Source organism: Salmo salar, chromosome 17 (assembly GCF_965601325.2).
Source record: "Salmo salar chromosome 17, fSalSal1, whole genome shotgun sequence".
Taxonomy (NCBI): Eukaryota; Metazoa; Chordata; class Actinopteri; order Salmoniformes; family Salmonidae; genus Salmo; species Salmo salar.
In genome coordinates this window covers 48,282,473-48,299,678 of record NC_138307.1, presented here as the reverse complement: position 1 = coordinate 48,299,678, position 17,206 = coordinate 48,282,473, and the positions used below count along the sequence as shown (strand labels likewise).

The 17,206-nt window shown below is 40.7% G+C and overlaps 1 protein-coding gene across 1 annotated transcript in view; it reads right to left on the bottom strand.

The window, feature by feature from the left end:
• Positions 1–2,156: 2,156 nt before the first annotated feature.
• Positions 2,157–17,206, bottom strand: part of LOC106593893 (mucin-6-like) — a 32,394-nt gene continuing 17,344 nt past the window's right edge. Inside the window, exons 16-38 of the mRNA XM_082963327.1 lie at positions 17,164–17,204; positions 16,956–17,044; positions 16,659–16,813; positions 16,154–16,292; positions 15,876–15,980; positions 15,396–15,593; positions 14,912–15,154; positions 12,965–13,121; positions 11,681–11,791; positions 11,302–11,443; positions 11,152–11,180; positions 6,099–6,302; positions 5,638–5,879; positions 5,214–5,400; positions 4,885–5,092; positions 4,481–4,653; positions 4,193–4,262; positions 3,972–4,081; positions 3,002–3,033; positions 2,753–2,903; positions 2,601–2,638; positions 2,356–2,463; positions 2,157–2,234 (exon numbers count right to left, since the gene is read on the bottom strand). Coding sequence (XP_082819453.1) covers positions 2,157–2,234; positions 2,356–2,463; positions 2,601–2,638; positions 2,753–2,903; positions 3,002–3,033; positions 3,972–4,081; positions 4,193–4,262; positions 4,481–4,653; positions 4,885–5,092; positions 5,214–5,400; positions 5,638–5,879; positions 6,099–6,302; positions 11,152–11,180; positions 11,302–11,443; positions 11,681–11,791; positions 12,965–13,121; positions 14,912–15,154; positions 15,396–15,593; positions 15,876–15,980; positions 16,154–16,292; positions 16,659–16,813; positions 16,956–17,044; positions 17,164–17,204 — 3,010 coding nt within the window. The remainder of the gene's footprint in view (positions 2,235–2,355; positions 2,464–2,600; positions 2,639–2,752; positions 2,904–3,001; positions 3,034–3,971; positions 4,082–4,192; positions 4,263–4,480; positions 4,654–4,884; positions 5,093–5,213; positions 5,401–5,637; positions 5,880–6,098; positions 6,303–11,151; positions 11,181–11,301; positions 11,444–11,680; positions 11,792–12,964; positions 13,122–14,911; positions 15,155–15,395; positions 15,594–15,875; positions 15,981–16,153; positions 16,293–16,658; positions 16,814–16,955; positions 17,045–17,163; positions 17,205–17,206) is intronic.

Genomic DNA, 17,206 nt, shown 5'->3' with positions numbered 1-17,206 from the left:
CAGCTTCTATCTCAAGGCCATCAGTCTGTTAAACAGCCATCACTAACATTGAGTGGCTGTTGCCAACATACTGACTCAACTCAAGCCACTTTAATAATGGGAAAATTGATGTAATCAATTTATCACTTGCCACTTTATATTAGTTATATTAGATAATATTTACATAACCTACATTATTCATCTCATATGTATATACTGTACGCCATACCATCGACTGCATCTTGCCATCTTGATGTAATTAGATGTATCACTAGCCACTTTAAACAATGCCACTTTATATGTTTTCATAACCTACATTACTCATCTCATATGTATATACTGTACTCTATACCATCTACTGCATCTTGCCATCCTGATGTAATGTATCAATAGCCACCTTAAACAATGCTGCTTTATATGTTTTCATACCCTACAATACTCATCTCATATGTATATACTGTACTCCATACCATCTACTGCATCTTGCCTATGCCGTTCGGCCATCACTCATTTATATATTTTTATGTATATATTCATATTCATTCCTTTACACTTGTGTGTACAAGGTAGTTGTTGTGGAATTGGTAGATTACTTGTTAGATATTACTGCATGGTCGGAACTAGAAGCACAAGCATTTCGCTACACTTGCATTAACACCTGCTAACCATGTGTATGTGACAAATACATTTGATTTGATTTGAACCCCTGGCAGCCATAGAAACTGATCCTGATTGGTAGGTAATAGTGCACCTATACATCTCTGATAGGATTAGCAACTTTTGTTGAACTCAGCTAATCAATACTGATGTTAATGTATCAGATTATTCTTAATCAATACTGATGTTAATTCAATTCATGCAAATTCATCAATGAAAGTCAACTGATTTTGTTAAGTAAATGGTTATTGAATGTAGAAGCTTCAGTACTTTATTTTAAATAAATCAGAAAAATCAAAGTGGTTACAGTTTTTGAAATAAACATTTCAATAAAATAAGAAAATCACTTTCAAATTGGAGCTGCAGTCATTTATATTAAAAAGTGCTGGGTTGATCATTAGAAGATTTCCTATGTGAAATCTATGGAACACATACACAATCAACAATATGCTACATACAATTGTCCATTTCCTGCACTGGAACAGAGTATATGCAATATAGAAAAAGGCCTTCGACCGATGTGCACTAGGTGAAAAACCTATTACACTAAGGAAACCATTGTTCTGCACGTACCGTACAGTATACCCTCAACACACCGACCAAGACAGTATTATAAGAAGGTAGCAGAATCTAAAAAAAACATTGATTTGGCACATTGTCACCATCTTAATAACAGTTCAATATAGATTTTTTTGTTTGTGTGCATATACGTTCAGAACACAAGGCAATGTTTACTGCAATATACTGCAGTTATGGCACTCGCAGCTGGTAACATGTGCATACAGGTGTGGCATAACGGAGCCTCCAGTACAGGTCAGATTCACTGACTTCCTCTCATAACTCCTCACTCTGCAACACTCACACTTCTGTTCCAGTAGGAGAATACTGCGAGCAACAACCCATCTGAGGTTTAGAAAGAGGGAGGAGAGGAAGGAGAAGAGGACCAGACAAGACATTCAGATTGTAGTCATGTCACACACTCTTATCCAGAGAAACATACAATAAGTGCATTAATAATCTCTGACCAGTCTTACCTCGTCTCTGTCCCACACTGGCCTTGACACATGGGCAGCTGTAGTGTTGCTGTGCAGTTGTCTACAGTGATGTTCACACTAGAAACCCTGGTAGCACAAGTCTGGTTACCTGGGGTAGAGAGAACGGCAGTGTGTGAGTGGAACAAAATGCATCATCATCATCATCATCACAGTTTTTTCTCTGAACTAAAGGTTTCTATGTTGAAAACTTTAACAATTGTTTTAACAGAGGACTGACAAACAAAATACTAAAATAGTTTTTTTTTTAGAACTAACCCTTTAACACAGTTCAGAGTTACATTGTAAATAATCTTCCCTTGGAGCTATAAGCAGTAGATTCAGACTAGGAAATGTTCTATTGTTGTTGATTTTCTAGTCTCTCCTTGCAGTGGAAACATCCACAGTGAATAAGTGAACCACCTCAGTTCAACCACTAGATGTCCGACTCTCCATCTCTTCATGGTCAGTGTGACCAGATATGATAATTTACCTACAACACAGACTGGAGATAAGAGTTAGCTTACATGTGTAGCAGCAATGTTGTTCGTCCCATACTCTGTCCTCCTAGAAACAAAAAAGTTACATTGAAAAGAATGTCCTGTAGCTCCATACGTTGTGACAGCTGTTGACGTAAAAATGTCTTCATAAATACATTTGATTGATACAGAGAAAGAGCAGCAGGTACCTCTGAGCAGTTCTGATGGGGACACACCCTTCTCACTGTCTGAGTGCCCTCTCTGGTACAGCTATAGGACTCACAGGGCAGGGCAAGGTCTGTCCATCTGTCTCCCACCTAACCAAACAGGCACATAGACATCAGACAATGAAGAGCTGCCAATGTGTACAAAGGTCTTGTGTGTGTATATGTATACATTTTTTCTGGTACAGTAGCTATATAAAATTGGTGTTTCTAAACATCTGGATGCTTACTTTGTAGGTCCTTCTGTCATAGTTACATGTCTTCTCAACTGCAAAGGAAAGTGAGGTAATGTGAGCACTAGGAAGGTGAGTGTATTTAGAAACACCCTATACAAAAGACATGCATCATTATTATTCAGTATCAGATAGATCCATTATCTTACCACAGGTTTGTTTGCCACAGCAGCCGGTGACCAGGACTGAGTTCTGACTGCAGAGAGGTGGGGGGGAGGGGGGTTTAGGTTGACACTCCTCTGTCTTGGTTTGGTTGCTACACGTACACACCTGACAGTTGGATTGCCATGTCTCCCCAAGCTGTAAAACATAAGAACATTAATACTAAAAAGTACCAGTATATCAGCTCTGTAACAGAGCTGTAATCATGGAGCCATGAAAGCACATGATCTTCTCACCTGCTTGTGTTCTCCCAGTGGACCCTTGCAGTCTGGAAGACATGATGAACAGGTTTAACTTCATACACATAAAACATCAGTATAGTATGAATGGTTGGGGTCAATTCCAATCTAATTGTAATTCACTCATGAAGTGGAGAATTTATGTTGAATTTAATTCGAATGTCAACAATCTTCAAGTTCTTGAATTTATTTGCAATTAAACTGTTTGGACTGTTTGAATTGGAATTGAAAAACATAACATTTTTGGAAGTGAATTGGAATACAATATTATTATATTTCCCAGTAAATTAAATGAATGCACAAAGTATGACAAAATGACTGCAAGATTTATTTAAAATTAATTTCAACTTGTATTTCTAAATTACCAGTATAGCTAGGCTGTCTAAACAGTGACATGATCAGTCTGAAAGCCTGAAGGATTTGGAATTGTTGTGGATAATACTGAATTGGGAAATGAATTAATGTAATTTAACTTACATTGGAATTGAGAGGAATTAAAGTATCTCTGAGTTTAAAGTGACCTGGAATTTATTTAATTAAATGGAATTTACAGGGAGAGGGAATTTAATTAGAATTGAAATGGTGAAATTAACCCCAACCCTGATAGTATGTATTAATTGCACACCTGGAGGTCATTGCAGTGAATGTGTTCAGGCCAAATCCTGATTTGGGATGCTCATAGCACAGCATTTCCCAAACTTGGTCCTCGGGACCTCAAGGGGTGCACATTTTTTTTTATACCCTTAACACCATCAAAGCTTGATGATTAGTTGATTATTTGAATTAATTGTGTATTGCTAAGGCAAAAATCAAAATGTGCTCCCCTTGGGGTCTCGAGGACCGAGTTTGGGAAACCCTGTCTTAGCATAACTCAGATGTTCACAAGCTAAACTTCAACCTATACAAGTGGATTTCTCAAATTAGGATTTGGCCTTAGGCTCAAGAGAGAATCCCAAACTCCACTCACAGGGACACTCCGACACACAGATCTTCTTGTGCTCCTCAGCTCTGAACTGTCCTCTGAGACAGAAACATCCAGCCTTAACGTCCTCCAGTACTCTCCCTTGAACACGGACTCTGCAGAAAGAACGTGGAACGTGAACTTTTTAGACACTTTCTTATACATTAAGACACATAAAATGTCCCCTGTTAAATAATGTTAGGACACAGGGAGATGGATTCACTTACCCTCCGTGACAGTAGTCATCCAATTGACCTTGGCACTCTCTGTACACCATCCCTGTTGGGCACCCTACAGCTGAAAAAAAGAACGTTATTTAGTGAAATATTTTTTCGCTCTTCTTGTCCTTGTGTCTTAATGAATTTCCCCAGCATCAGCACACCATGATGGATGAATATTTTTTCTATATACACAAATACAACTACATTTCTTAATTTTCTTTATTCCTCAGTTGATTTTCCAAGCACCAACACACATTTCAGGAAGTTTGAGAAACAAAAAAAAAGGTAAATTACCACAGGTCCCATTGGTGAGTGTTCTCCAGTTCACACAGATGCCTGCTTTCTTACACTCCTCAACAGCCTGCTCCAGAGGAGAACAAGCCATGTCGTTCCTCCCACACGAATCAAACCTACAGTTCCTCTCAAGTTGGCTCAGATCCAACCGCCTACTGCAATCTGCAAAAACTCTGTAATGACACATACCAACAGACTGATCAACATACAGGAAAATAAACCTTCAATAGTTTTACAACACACTGCTTTTGGCACAACACAATCAGTTTGTATGTTGCATGGTTTTATCTCAATATAACGTTTTATCATAGCTGTCACAGCAACATTGAATGAAACGCAACAGATATTTGACCATTTGGGAGATCATCATGTGAAAGAAATCAAGTTGAATTGAATCATCCTACGGGTGATGGAGAAGGTCACAGAGGGGGCTGCCAGGACAGTTGGTGGTTGGAGGAGGGCCTGTATGATTGCAAGGGACGTCCCTGGGAGCAGCGCTACACTCAGGCTTCAGGGGGTCCTCATAGATCCAGTCATAGGCGGTCTTATCACAGCAGCTGTCAGCTTCAGACTCCCCACTTCTACGCACACAAGAGCTCCCACCGCACACACCTGCCAATGGCCAAAAATGTAAACGTAAGCTTGGAAACGCACACATGCATACACGCTCGCAAGCATGCACACAGTCAGGCATGCACGCACACACAGACACACTTCCTCGTCTAATACAAACCGCATTGTCCTTGGGTGTTATGCAGGAAATGCTCCATGGCCAAGGTGACAGTCACAGTGTTGGATGGTGTGAGAGAGATATGTGAGCGTATCTCAGGGATGTATACAGACACCATATAGCCGGTCGTCTCAAACCTGATACCATTCTCCTCATAGGGAGGCTCGACGCTCTTCTGGTTCAGAGTCGACTAGGACAGAGAGGAGCAGAATGGTTTGAGTGAGTGAGATCTCAGAAAGATCACTATCATGGCTATATATTCAAGAGTCAATCAATCAAATGTGCTGACTACTGGAATGAATTAACTAATAATTTAATGAATGGATGGACGGATGAATGAATCCTTAAACCAATCAATCAATCAATCAATCAATCAATCAATCAATCAATCAATCAATCAATCAATCAAGTTGAAGACCGGCAGTACCTTCACCCTGTACTCATCCGGTACGATGCTGACAGTGGCCGTGTTGTTCTGGTACTGCAGGATGATGCCTTTGGCACAGGAGCCGTCCAACTCGGGAATACAGAAGTAGTTGTCCACGGCAACAGTCAGATGGTGACGCAGCGTTTTCTCCTTGACCAGGATGTATGTACAATTATCCAGGAAGTCAAAGGTCACACCCTGGAAGGAGATGTAGTGAGGGTCTCCATAGAGGTCACAACGACCTGGGGGACAGGGGGAATAAGAGTAGAGGGGCATAAGAGTAGAGGGGGAATAAGAGAGGAATTGACTTAAAATAAGTGCATTCCCATAAGGAAGACAAAACTACTACATAAAAAGAGCATCAGACTTTGCAGGAAGTAAAACCCTCTTCAAAAACAAGATACAAGGATAGACAAACTCTAGCACTTCACACAAAGGAACAGACAGGCAGCCAGACTCACAATCACACTTCCAGTAGTCACAGCATCCGTCTGAGACTCTGACCATCTGTCCCCTGGGGCACATGGTGGGGCGAACTGGATTCGGACAGGTGACCGAAGTCATCTCTATCTTCCCACCCTTACAAGTCTTATTGATGCAGTCTTCTGTCCACTTCTCTCCACACGCCCATATCTGGTTCCTCTTCAGGTCTCTACACTCACAAACTAGAAACAAGGTGAAGATTTGACTTAAACATAGTGGAACAATTTCTACATTTATTTGTAAGGTCAGCATTAGTGTAGATTTTAGAGATATCAACCAATATCAACAATCCAAATTGCCAAAAATATATTTAAATATGTGATAAGAGAATTATCTAATAAAGGTAAATGAATCAATAATCCATGATTAATTAGTAGTTATGTAGCATGGGTAATTAATAATGAAAGTACTGAACGTTAGTTCCATAAGGTCTAGTAGAGACCTGGAAGGGAGAGACATGTGTGTGTAGAGACCGAGAGTAGCCTACAAGGTTCTCCTAATCTCGGGGGAAAGGAACAGGCAGCGCTGGACAGTGATTAACAGTGGTGGGAAGTCAGGGGAGAGATACTGTTCACCTACTGTTTGTGTGTATGTGTGTGCGTAGGTTATCTACTTTTGGTGTGGAGGTGTGTGCATAAGCGGAGAAAGAGGATAAAATGAACTTCTTTGTTAATGTTGGGCAGAACGTTCTCTGAATAAACTGTACAGACCTTTTGCAGAAAGCTGAGTCCTTGCCTAATTATTAACCCATTGTCTTACAAACCTTGGGAATTAGTCAAGGCTTATTGATTGTTAATTATTATCATTAGGATAGAAAATTCCTATGACAATATGTTGGCCTACTTGTACGTGTTGTAGACTCTGTAGATATTGTTGTTGACATGGTTGTTGGACCCGCAGATGTTGTCGATTCAGAGGTAGTGGGAGATCGTGTAGAGAAGGTTGTTGGTTGACTTGTGTACAGGGTTGTAGCTTCAGTTGATGGTCCTTCAGATGTTGGTTTGGTTGTCATTTCAGTAAAAGGAGTTGGTTTGGTTGTCATTTCAGTAAAAATAGTTGGTTTGGTTGTCATTTCAGTAAAAGGAGTTGGTTTGGTTGTCATTTCAGTAAAAATAGTTGGTTTGGTTGTCATTTCAGTAAAAGGAGTTGGTTTGGTTGTCATTTCAGTATAAATAGTTGGTTTGGTTGTCATTTCAGTAAAAGGAGTTGGTTTGGTTGTCATTTCAGTAAAAATAGTTGGTTCGGTTGTCATTTCAGTATGTGAAGTAGTTGGTTCGGTTGTAGATGTTGGTTCAACATATTTGGTTGTAGAATATGAGAATGTAGTTGTGGGTTGTGTAGATGTTAATTTAGTTGTAGTTTCAGTGTATGCTGTAGTTGCTTCTGCAGTAGTGGTTTGTCCGGCGGTAGTACTCAACACTAACCCAGCTGTACTAGGTTGAGTATTTCTAGGTCCTGTAACTATCGATGAGAAAAGTGTGGTTGTATATTCAGGTGTGGTTCTTGTTGTTGTGGGTTGTTTAGGTGTGGTTGTATATTCAGGTGTAGTAGTGGGTTGTTTAGGTGTGGTTGTATGTTCAGGTGTAGTAGTGGGTTGTTTAGGTGTGGTTGTATATTCAGGTGTAGTAGTGGGTTGTTTAGGTGTGGTTGTATGTTCAGGTGTAGTAGTGGGTTGTTTAGGTGTGGTTGTATATTCAGGTGTAGTAGTGGGTTGTTTAGGTGTGGTTGTATATTCAGGTGTAGTAGTGGGATGTTTAGGTGTGGTTGTATATTCAGGTGTAGTAGTGGGTTGTTTAGGTGTGGTTGTATATTCAGGTGTAGTAGTGGGTTGTTTAGGTGTGGTTGTATATTCAGGTGTAGTAGTGGGTTGTTTAGGTGTGGTTGTATATTCAGGTGTAGTAGTTGGTTGTTTAGGTGTGGTTGTATATTCAGGTGTAGTAGTGGGTTGTGTAGGTGTGGTTGTATATTCAGGTGTCATAGTCAGTATAGTTGTTGTAGGTTCAGGTGTAGTTCTCATTGTAGTTGATTGTGTAGCTGTGGTTGTAGGTGCAGATGTAGTAGTAGGTTGTGTAGGTGTGGTTGTAGATTCAGGTGTAGTAGTGGGTTGTGTAGGTGTGGTTGTATATTCAGGTGTAGTAGTGGGTTGTTTAGGTGTGGTTGTATATTCAGGTGTAGTAGTGGGTTGTTTAGGTGTGGTTGTATATTCAGGTGTAGTAGTAGGTTGTTTAGGTGTGGTTGTATATTCAGGTGTAGTAGTGGGTTGTTTAGGTGTGGTTGTATATTCAGGTGTAGTAGTGGGTTGTTTAGTTGTGGTTGTAGGTTCAGATGTAGTAGTGGGTTGTTTAGGTGTGGTTGTATATTCAGGTGTAGTAGTGGGTTTTTTAGGTGTGGTTGTAGATTCAGGTGTAGTAGTGGGTTGTTTAGGTGTGGTTGTATATTCAGGTGTAGTAGTGGGTTGTTTAGGTGTGGTTGTATGTTCAGGTGTAGTAGTGGGTTGTTTAGGTGTGGTTGTATATTCAGGTGTAGTAGTGGGTTGTTTAGGTGTGGTTGTATATTCAGGTGTAGTAGTGGGTTGTTTAGGTGTGGTTGTATATTCAGGTGTAGTAGTGGGTTGTTTAGTTGTGGTTGTATATTCAGGTGTAGTAGTGGGTTGTTTAGGTGTGGTTGTATATTCAGGTGTAGTAGTGGGTTGTTTAGGTGTGGTTGTATATTCAGGTGTAGTAGTGGGTTGTTTAGGTGTGGTTGTATATTCAGGTGTAGTAGTGGGTTGTGTAGGTGTGGTTGTAGGTTCAGATGTAGCAGTAGGTTGTTTAGGTGTGGTTGTATATTCAGGTGTCATAGTCAGTATAGTTGTAGGTTCAGGTGTAGTTCTCATTGTAGTTGATTGTGTAGCTGTGGTTGTAGGTTCAGATGTAGTAGTGGTTTGATCAGGACCTAAAGAGGCAAATCACATAAATGGATGTGTTAATACCAGATTTTTTATTTCACCTTTATTTTTTTAATTTTTATTTCACCTTTATTTAACCAGGTAGACAAGTTGAGAACAAGTTCTCATTTACAATTGCGACCTGGCCAAGATAAAGCAAAGCAGTTCGACACATACAACAACACAGAGTTACACATGGAGTAAAACAAACATACAGTCAATAATACAGTAGAAAAATAAGTCTATATACAATGTGAGCAATGAGGTCAGATAAGGGAGGTAAAGGCAAAAAAAGGCCATGGTGGCAAAGTAAATACAATATAGCAAGTAAAACACTGGAATGGTAGATTTGTAGTGGAAGAAAGTGCAAAGTAGAAATATAAATAATGGGGTGCAAAGGAGCTAAATAAATAAATAAATAAATACAGTAGGGAAAGAGGTAGTTGTTTGGGCTAAATTATAGATGGGCTATGTACAGGTGCAGTGATCTGTGAACTGCTCTGACAGCTGGTGCTTAAAACTAGTGAGGGAGATAAGTGTTTCCAGTTTCAGAGATTTTTGTAGTTCGTTCCGGGTCATTGGCAGCAGAGAACTGGAAGGAGAGACGGCCAAAGGAGGAATTGGCTTTGGGGGTGACCAGAGAGATATACCTGCTGGAGCGCGTGCTACAGGTGGGTGCTGCTATGGTGACCAGTGAGCGGAGACAAGGGGGGACTTTACCTAGCAGGGTCTTGTAGATGACCTGGAGCCAGTGGGTTTGGCGACGAGTATGAAGTGAGGGCCAGCCAACGAGAGCGTACAGGTCGCAGTGGTGGGTAGTATATGGGGCTTTGGTGACAAAACGGATGGCACTGCGATAGACTGCATCCAGTTTATTGAGTAGGGTATTGGAGGCTATTTTGTAAATGACATCGCCGAAGTCGAGGATCGGTAGGATGGTCAGTTTTACGAGGGTATGTTTGGCAGCATGAGTGAAGGATGCTTTGTTGCGAAATAGGAAGCCAATTCTAGATTTAACTTTGGATTGGAGATGTTTGATGTGAGTCTGGAAGGAGAGTTTACAGTCTAACAGACACCTAGGTATTTGTAGTTGTCCACATATTCTAAGTCAGAACCGTCCAGAGTAGTGATGCTGGACGGGCGGGCAGGTGCAGGCAGCGATCGGTTGAAGAGCATGCATTTAGTATTACTTGTATTTAAGAGCAGTTGGAGGCCACGGAAGGAGAGTTGTATGGCATTGAAGCTCGTCTGGAGAGTTGTTAACACAGTGTCCAAAGAAGGGCCAGAAGTATACAGAATGGTGTCGTCTGCGTAGAGATGGATCAGAGACTCACCAGCAGCAAGAGCGACATCATTGATGTGTACAGAGAAAAGAGATGGCCCAAGAATTGAACCCTCTGGCACCCCCATAGAGACTACCAGAGGCCCGGACAACAGGCCCTCAGATGTGACACACTGAACTCTGTCTGATAAGTAGTTGGTGAACCAGGCGAGGCAGTCATTTGAGAAACCAAGGCTGTTGAGTCTGTGGATAAGAATGCGGTGATTGACAGAGTTGAAAGCCTTGGCCAGGTCAATGAATACGGTAGCACAGTATTGTTTCTTATCGATGGCGGTTACGATATCGTTCAGGACCTTGAGCATGGCTGAGGTGCATCCATGACCAGCTCTGAAACCAGATTGCATAGCGGAGAAGGTGCGGTGGGATTCGAAATGGTCGGTAATCTGTTTGTTGACTTGGGTTTCGAAGACCTTAGAAAGGCAGGGTAGGATAGATATAGGTCTGTAGCAGTTTGGGTCAAGAGTGTCCCCCCCTTTGAAGAGGGGGATGACCGCAGCTGCTTTCCAATCTTTTGGAATCTCAGACGACACGAAAGAGAGGTTGAACAGGCTAGTAAAAGGGGTTGCAACAATTTCAGCAGATAATTTTAGAAAGAAAGGGTCCAGATTTAACCAGGTAGGCCAGTTGAGAACAAGTTCTCATTTACAACTGCAACCTGCATTCCTGATAATATAATACTTTAATATAAGTCAGTCACAATTGTGATCAAAGTCTTAACTGATTTACAAATATGTTAATGCTGTCATAACTTATATCCACTTACCACAGTTAATATGTCCCTGTTCACAAGTGCTGTAGACAGAGAACACAGTAAAAGATCAGTTACCATTCTCCTGTACGTTAAATTTATTTTCCCTTTGTCATTTCCTCACATAGGCCTACATGCACTGATATAGTGTAAATAGGTACTCACCATTTCTCAGTGGGTTTCCTGATAACTGTACCAGGTTTAACAATAGTCTCGTTGGAATAACAGGTGCAGTTGTCCAAAGTGGAGCATCTCCCTGTGTTCTCATCATAGTATGGAGCCTCTGCTGGGCATCTCGGGTAGCAGCCTGCACACAGAGACAATGGCAAAGTTAGCATTAAGGTCAACATCACTGTGAGGAGTAGATTCATCTCTCATGACAGATATAAACATATGGGTGAACTTAAACAGAATTATCTATTAGTGTACACAAGATTTGGTTCTGGGATCATAGCCTGGTGACAGGTCGGTTTGACAGCACAAACAGATCTGGGACCATGTTAGATGGATCATCCATTTCCATTAATTGAGTCAGTTCAGTTACCTTCCAGCTTGCCAGTGAAGAGGTTGTTTTTGCCACAGGTCTTGATCTGTCCACAGGGATCGTAGTGCCAGCTACTGTGGCCCTGCTCATTGTAGTAGTCGCAATATACCGCTGTATGGGTAGGTAGAGGAATAGTTAATTTAAACACTGTTTCAATAACACATACATATACAGTTGAAGTCGGAAGTTTACATACACCTTATCCAAATACATTTAAACTCAGTTTTTCACAATTCCTGACATTTAATCCTAGTAAAAATTCCCTATCTTAGGTCCTTTAGAATCACCACTTTATTTTAAGAATGTGAAATGTTAAAATAATAGTAGAGAGAAGGATTTATTTCAGCTTTTATTTCTTTCATCACATTCCCAGTGGGTCAGAAGTTTACATACACTCAGTTAGTATTTGGTAGCATTGCCTTTAAATTGTTTAACATGGGTCAAACGTTTTGGGTAGCCTTCCACAAGCTTCCCACAATAAGTTGGGTGAATTTTGGCCCATTCCTCCTGACAGAGCTGGTGTAACTGAATCAGGTTTGTAGGCCTCCTTGCTCGCACATGCTTTTTCAGTTCTGCCCACAAATTTTTTATTGGATTGAGGTCTGGGCTTTGTGATGGCCACTCCAACACTTTGACTTTGTTGTCCTTAAGCCATTTTGCCACAACTTTGGAAGTATGCTTGGGGTCATTGTCCATTTGAAAGACCCATTTGCGACCAAGCTTTAACTTCCTGACTGATGTCTCGAGATGTTGCTTTAATACATCTACATCATTTTCATTCCTCATGATGCCATCTATTTTGTGAAGTGCACCAGTCCCTCCTGAAGCAAAGCACCCCCACAACATGATGCTGCCACCACCGTACTCCACGTTTGGATGGTGTTCTTCGGCTTGCAAGCCTCCCCCTCTTTCCTCCAAACATAACGATGGTCATTATGGCCAAACAGTTCTATTTTTGTTTCATTAGACCAGAGGACATTTCTCCAAAAACTACAATCTGTGTCCCCATGTGCAGTTGCAAACCGTAGTCTGGCTTTTTTATGGCAGATTTGGAGAAGTTGCTTCTTCCTTGCTGAGCGGCCTTTCAGGTTATGTCGGTTGAAAAACGAGATTTAATGACTCCAACCTAAGTGTATGTAAACTTCTGACTTCAACTGTAAGTAGCATATAATTGAAAGACTATCCTGGGCAGGCTCATACATATTTCAGAAATAACAATAAAGTGTTAGCGTTACTTTTAAATGAAATGCTGAGGATAAAATTTGCATCAGTTGTGTTACTTACGGCACATGTCTGGCGTTCTCCAGCGGACACACACATCCTGGTCACTGCAGGCCTCAGCGTAGGCCTCCACGGCCGTACAGAAACCTAAGAACTTCCCCCCAAACTCACAGGAGCACGACTCCAACACACAGGCCTGGTAGTAGGGCTCTGGGTCCACCTGGAGAACAAAGCAGAACATCTTAACTGAATGTCTCCTTAACATGTTTGGGCTAGGGGGCAGAATTTTCACGGCCGGATAAAAAACGTACCCGAACTAAACTGGTTACTTCTCTTGCCCAGAAACGAGAATATGCATATGATTAGTAGATTTGGATAGAAAACACTCTAAAGTTTCTAAAACTGTTTGAATGGTGTCTGTGAGTATAACAGAACTCATATGTCAGGCAAAAACCTGAAAAGATTCCAAGTAGGAAGTGGCCTGTCTGCGATTTAGTAGTTCTCCTGTTGCTTGTCTATCGAAACTACAGTATCCGTGGGATTATGTTGCACTTTCTAAGGCTTCCATTGGCTCTCTAAAGCCGCCAGAAAGCGGATTGGGGCATCTCCTGTCTCTGGGCAAAGTATAGTAACTCAGTTTGTCAGTGGTCTGCCTGAGGACAAAGTGAATGGAAATGTGCGTTCACGAGACCTCGCCATTTTTTATTTTCCTCTTTGAATGAATACAGTATTGTCCGATTGGAATATTATCGCTATTTTACGAGAAAAAAAAAAAAAAAAAGATTTTAAACAGCGTTTGACATGCTTCTAAGTACGGTAATGGAACATTTAGATTTTTTTTGTCTCGAAATGTGCTCGCGCGTTACCCTTTGGATAGTGACCTGAACGCACGAACAAAACGGGGGTATTTGCACCTAACTATGGATTATTTGGAACAAAAACAACATTTGTTGTGGAAGTAGCAGTCCTGGGAGTGCATTCTGACGAAGAACAGCAAAGGTAATCCAATTTTTCTAATAGTAATTCTGAATTTAGGTTGCCTCGACCTTGGTGGGTGTCAAATTAGCTAGCCGTGATGGCTGAGCTATGTACTCAGAATATTGCAAAATGTGCTTTTGCCGAAAAGCTATTTTAAAATCTGACATAGCGATTTCATAAAGGAGTTCTGTATCTATAATTCTTAAAATAATTGTTATGTATTTTGTCAACGTTTATCATGAGTAATTTAGTAAATTCACCGGAGGTTTTGGGTAGGAATGCTAGTTCTGAACATCACATGCTAATGTAAAAAGCTGTTTTTTTATATAAATATGAACTTGATTGAACAAAACCTACATCTATTGTATAACATAATGTCCTAGGAGTGTCATCTGATGAAGATCATCAAAGGTTAGTGCTGCATTTAGCTGTGTTTTGGGTTTTTGTGACATATATGCTTGCTTGAAAAATGGCTATGTGGTTATTTGTGTCTATGTACTCTCCTAACATAATCTAATGTTTTGTTTTCGCTGTAATGCCTTTTTGAAATCGCACAATGTGGTTAGATTAACAAGAGTCTTATCTTTCAAATGGTGTAAAATAGTCGTATGTTTGAAATATTGAAATTATTGCATTTTTGAGGTATTTGTATTTTGCGCCACAAGATTCCACTGGCTGTTGAATAGAGTGGGACACTAACGTCCTACCTAGCCCATAGAAGTTAAATGTGTTACATAATAATATAATACATGAAATTTAGCAGATGCTTTTACTGGTACATAAACATTTAAAATATCTTATACGGGTGTTTGTGGGAATCAAACCCACTATCCTGGCATTGAAAGCACCATAATCTACCAACTGAGCTACAAACGACCCACATGTTTGGGGTGAACTATCCCTTTAAGCCTACCTTTAAGTGGAGGTGTGTGATGTTCGGGGTAAACTAACCTTTTAAGCGTACCTCTTTGGCAGTCCTTAATTAAAGGTGTTTAACGTTTGGGGTGAACTGTCCTTATAAGCGAACTGTACCTTCAAGTGGCAGTCCTTAAAGGTGTCTCCCCTGAGGATCATACAGCGTCTCTCGGCCCAGGCGGAGCAGTAGGAGTGGCGCTGGCACGGAAACACCTCATTGGTCACGTCAGAGCAGGGGGGTGTGGCCGTCTTCCAGCTGTTGCCAAAGGCGAGGGGGCTGGACACCACCGATGACCCGCTTATCTGAAGGTCGTTCATCTCATTGGAATCGAAGTTCCCGCAAAGTCCACACACTCGGTTCTGTGAAAGTACAGCTGATTAATTAGGTAATTAACTTAATAACAATCAAATTCATTGATGGGTTACTAACTTAGGCAAGACAGTTGTGCTAACTTAACCATAGCTTAATACTAAACAGTACTTAGTAGCTATGAAATGATATTTCAGCAGTTGAAATGATATTTCAGTAGTTGCAATGATCAACGAGCAATAGGGAAATCTTACAGGTTACATCTTTAATGTCTAGATAGAGAGGACTCACCCTCCATCGGTCGTCCAGTATGACGGTAAGTCTTGTGTGTTTGTCCCAGATGAGGGTTAGTCCTCTAGAAGGCACTGAGATCATGATGTAGAGGCCCACAGTGTGGGTGGAGTACAGAGGCTCCGCCTCCAGAGAAGCCCATCCCCCTTGGAGCCGTCTCATCACCTTCATTTCATTCAGAGTCAGAGTGACATTACCCTGAGAGAAAAGACAAACACCTCATTAATGAAGTTAATAACTCTCCATATTACAGTCCTATTACCACAGGTATTCAGTTGAAAATTACTTAATTTTCATGCAAACTTTCTGATACGTATTTACATTATTCAATACAATTAGTATCAACCTGGTGATCCCAAGTGGTGCTTAGTCCTACTTAACAAAACACATTCCAAACAAACTGAGGGGTAGTTCTATTTAATAATAATGGACATCAAAAGCATGGTGTGACAGAGGAGAGAAGTGAGCTAAGTGTATTACCAGCAGGTCTAACACGATGGTCCGGGAACAGGTCAGAGCCTCGTCACAGCACGGGACACTCTCCACTTTGACAGAAAACGACCCAGCTTCCCTACCACAGCCATCCTATGAGAGAAGGAAGAAAACAGCAGAATTGCAGAAGTTTTTTTTTAAGAAGCAGTACCATTAATTTCACAGCAGTATAGAATAGAAAACAAAACAAATATCCCTAACAAAATGAAGAACAATGCTTGACAACCCAATGAAAAGGTGATATCAGATTGCCTTCTCTGACTCACCTCCACTAATGTGTACTGACAATTCCCATCGTAGCGATACCATTTAGAGTCGAAGGTTTGATAGTGTCCGTTTCCATACACCAGGCATGTACCAGGGCATGGTTCATCTACACAGCTCCACTGGGCATGGTGGCAGGTGCTGGGAAGTGGATGGAGACAAACTTTTAGGGGACAATTCCGAACTTCCACTTCAGTATAATTTTTTGCTTAGTCATGTATTGATGTTAATAGTAAACTACGTGAAAAATCAACTTAAGTAGAGGTTAGGATTCAAATGATGGATTACATTTCAGACAGTAAGTATATAACACTATCTTTGCTTCAGCTCAGACAAACACTTCCTGATGTTTGTTAGATATAATACACTTCGTGGTGTGTTTGTTGGTTTGTTTGTCTTTAAAAATAGATACATCCCCAAGTCGTACTGTGATACATTCACTTATGCATGTATCTGTAATTAATACACACTTCAGCAGTTGCAAGGCAACAGTTGTGGCTCACTCACCATGTTCTACAGTTGGTCTTGACACTCTGTCCCGCTTTGAACACTCTGCCGCTGTACTGACAGGTGCAGTTGTCCACAGTGACACACATACCCCAATGGTCTTCCAACTGGCCCCCTGGACAGTAACAGCCACTTGTACAACTCTGAACAGCACTCTGGGAACAAAGAAGATGAGTGTCTCATTACAATTCAATGCTAATTGAATCAATGAACAGTTTTCAGTTCTACTTTTGGGCTAGCATGAAATATTAACTTTTTATAATTTTTTTAATATTAACTCTAATTCTGTGAACTTACTGTTGGTTTGCTCAGACTGGCACATGTTGTTTGAGCTGTGTCTATTGAAAATTGTGAGCAATGCACACAAACCTTCCCCTGGGTGCAACCTGAAACAGACAGTAGCATACAGTATTATATTTGAAGGCATATCAAACACAAAAATAGGGTAATATCATGTAAAAATTAGACCATCGAGAGGCTATTAAATAAAAATATATATATTTACCACAATCTTCAGAGCACAGCAATTCTCCATCCTCACATTTGCT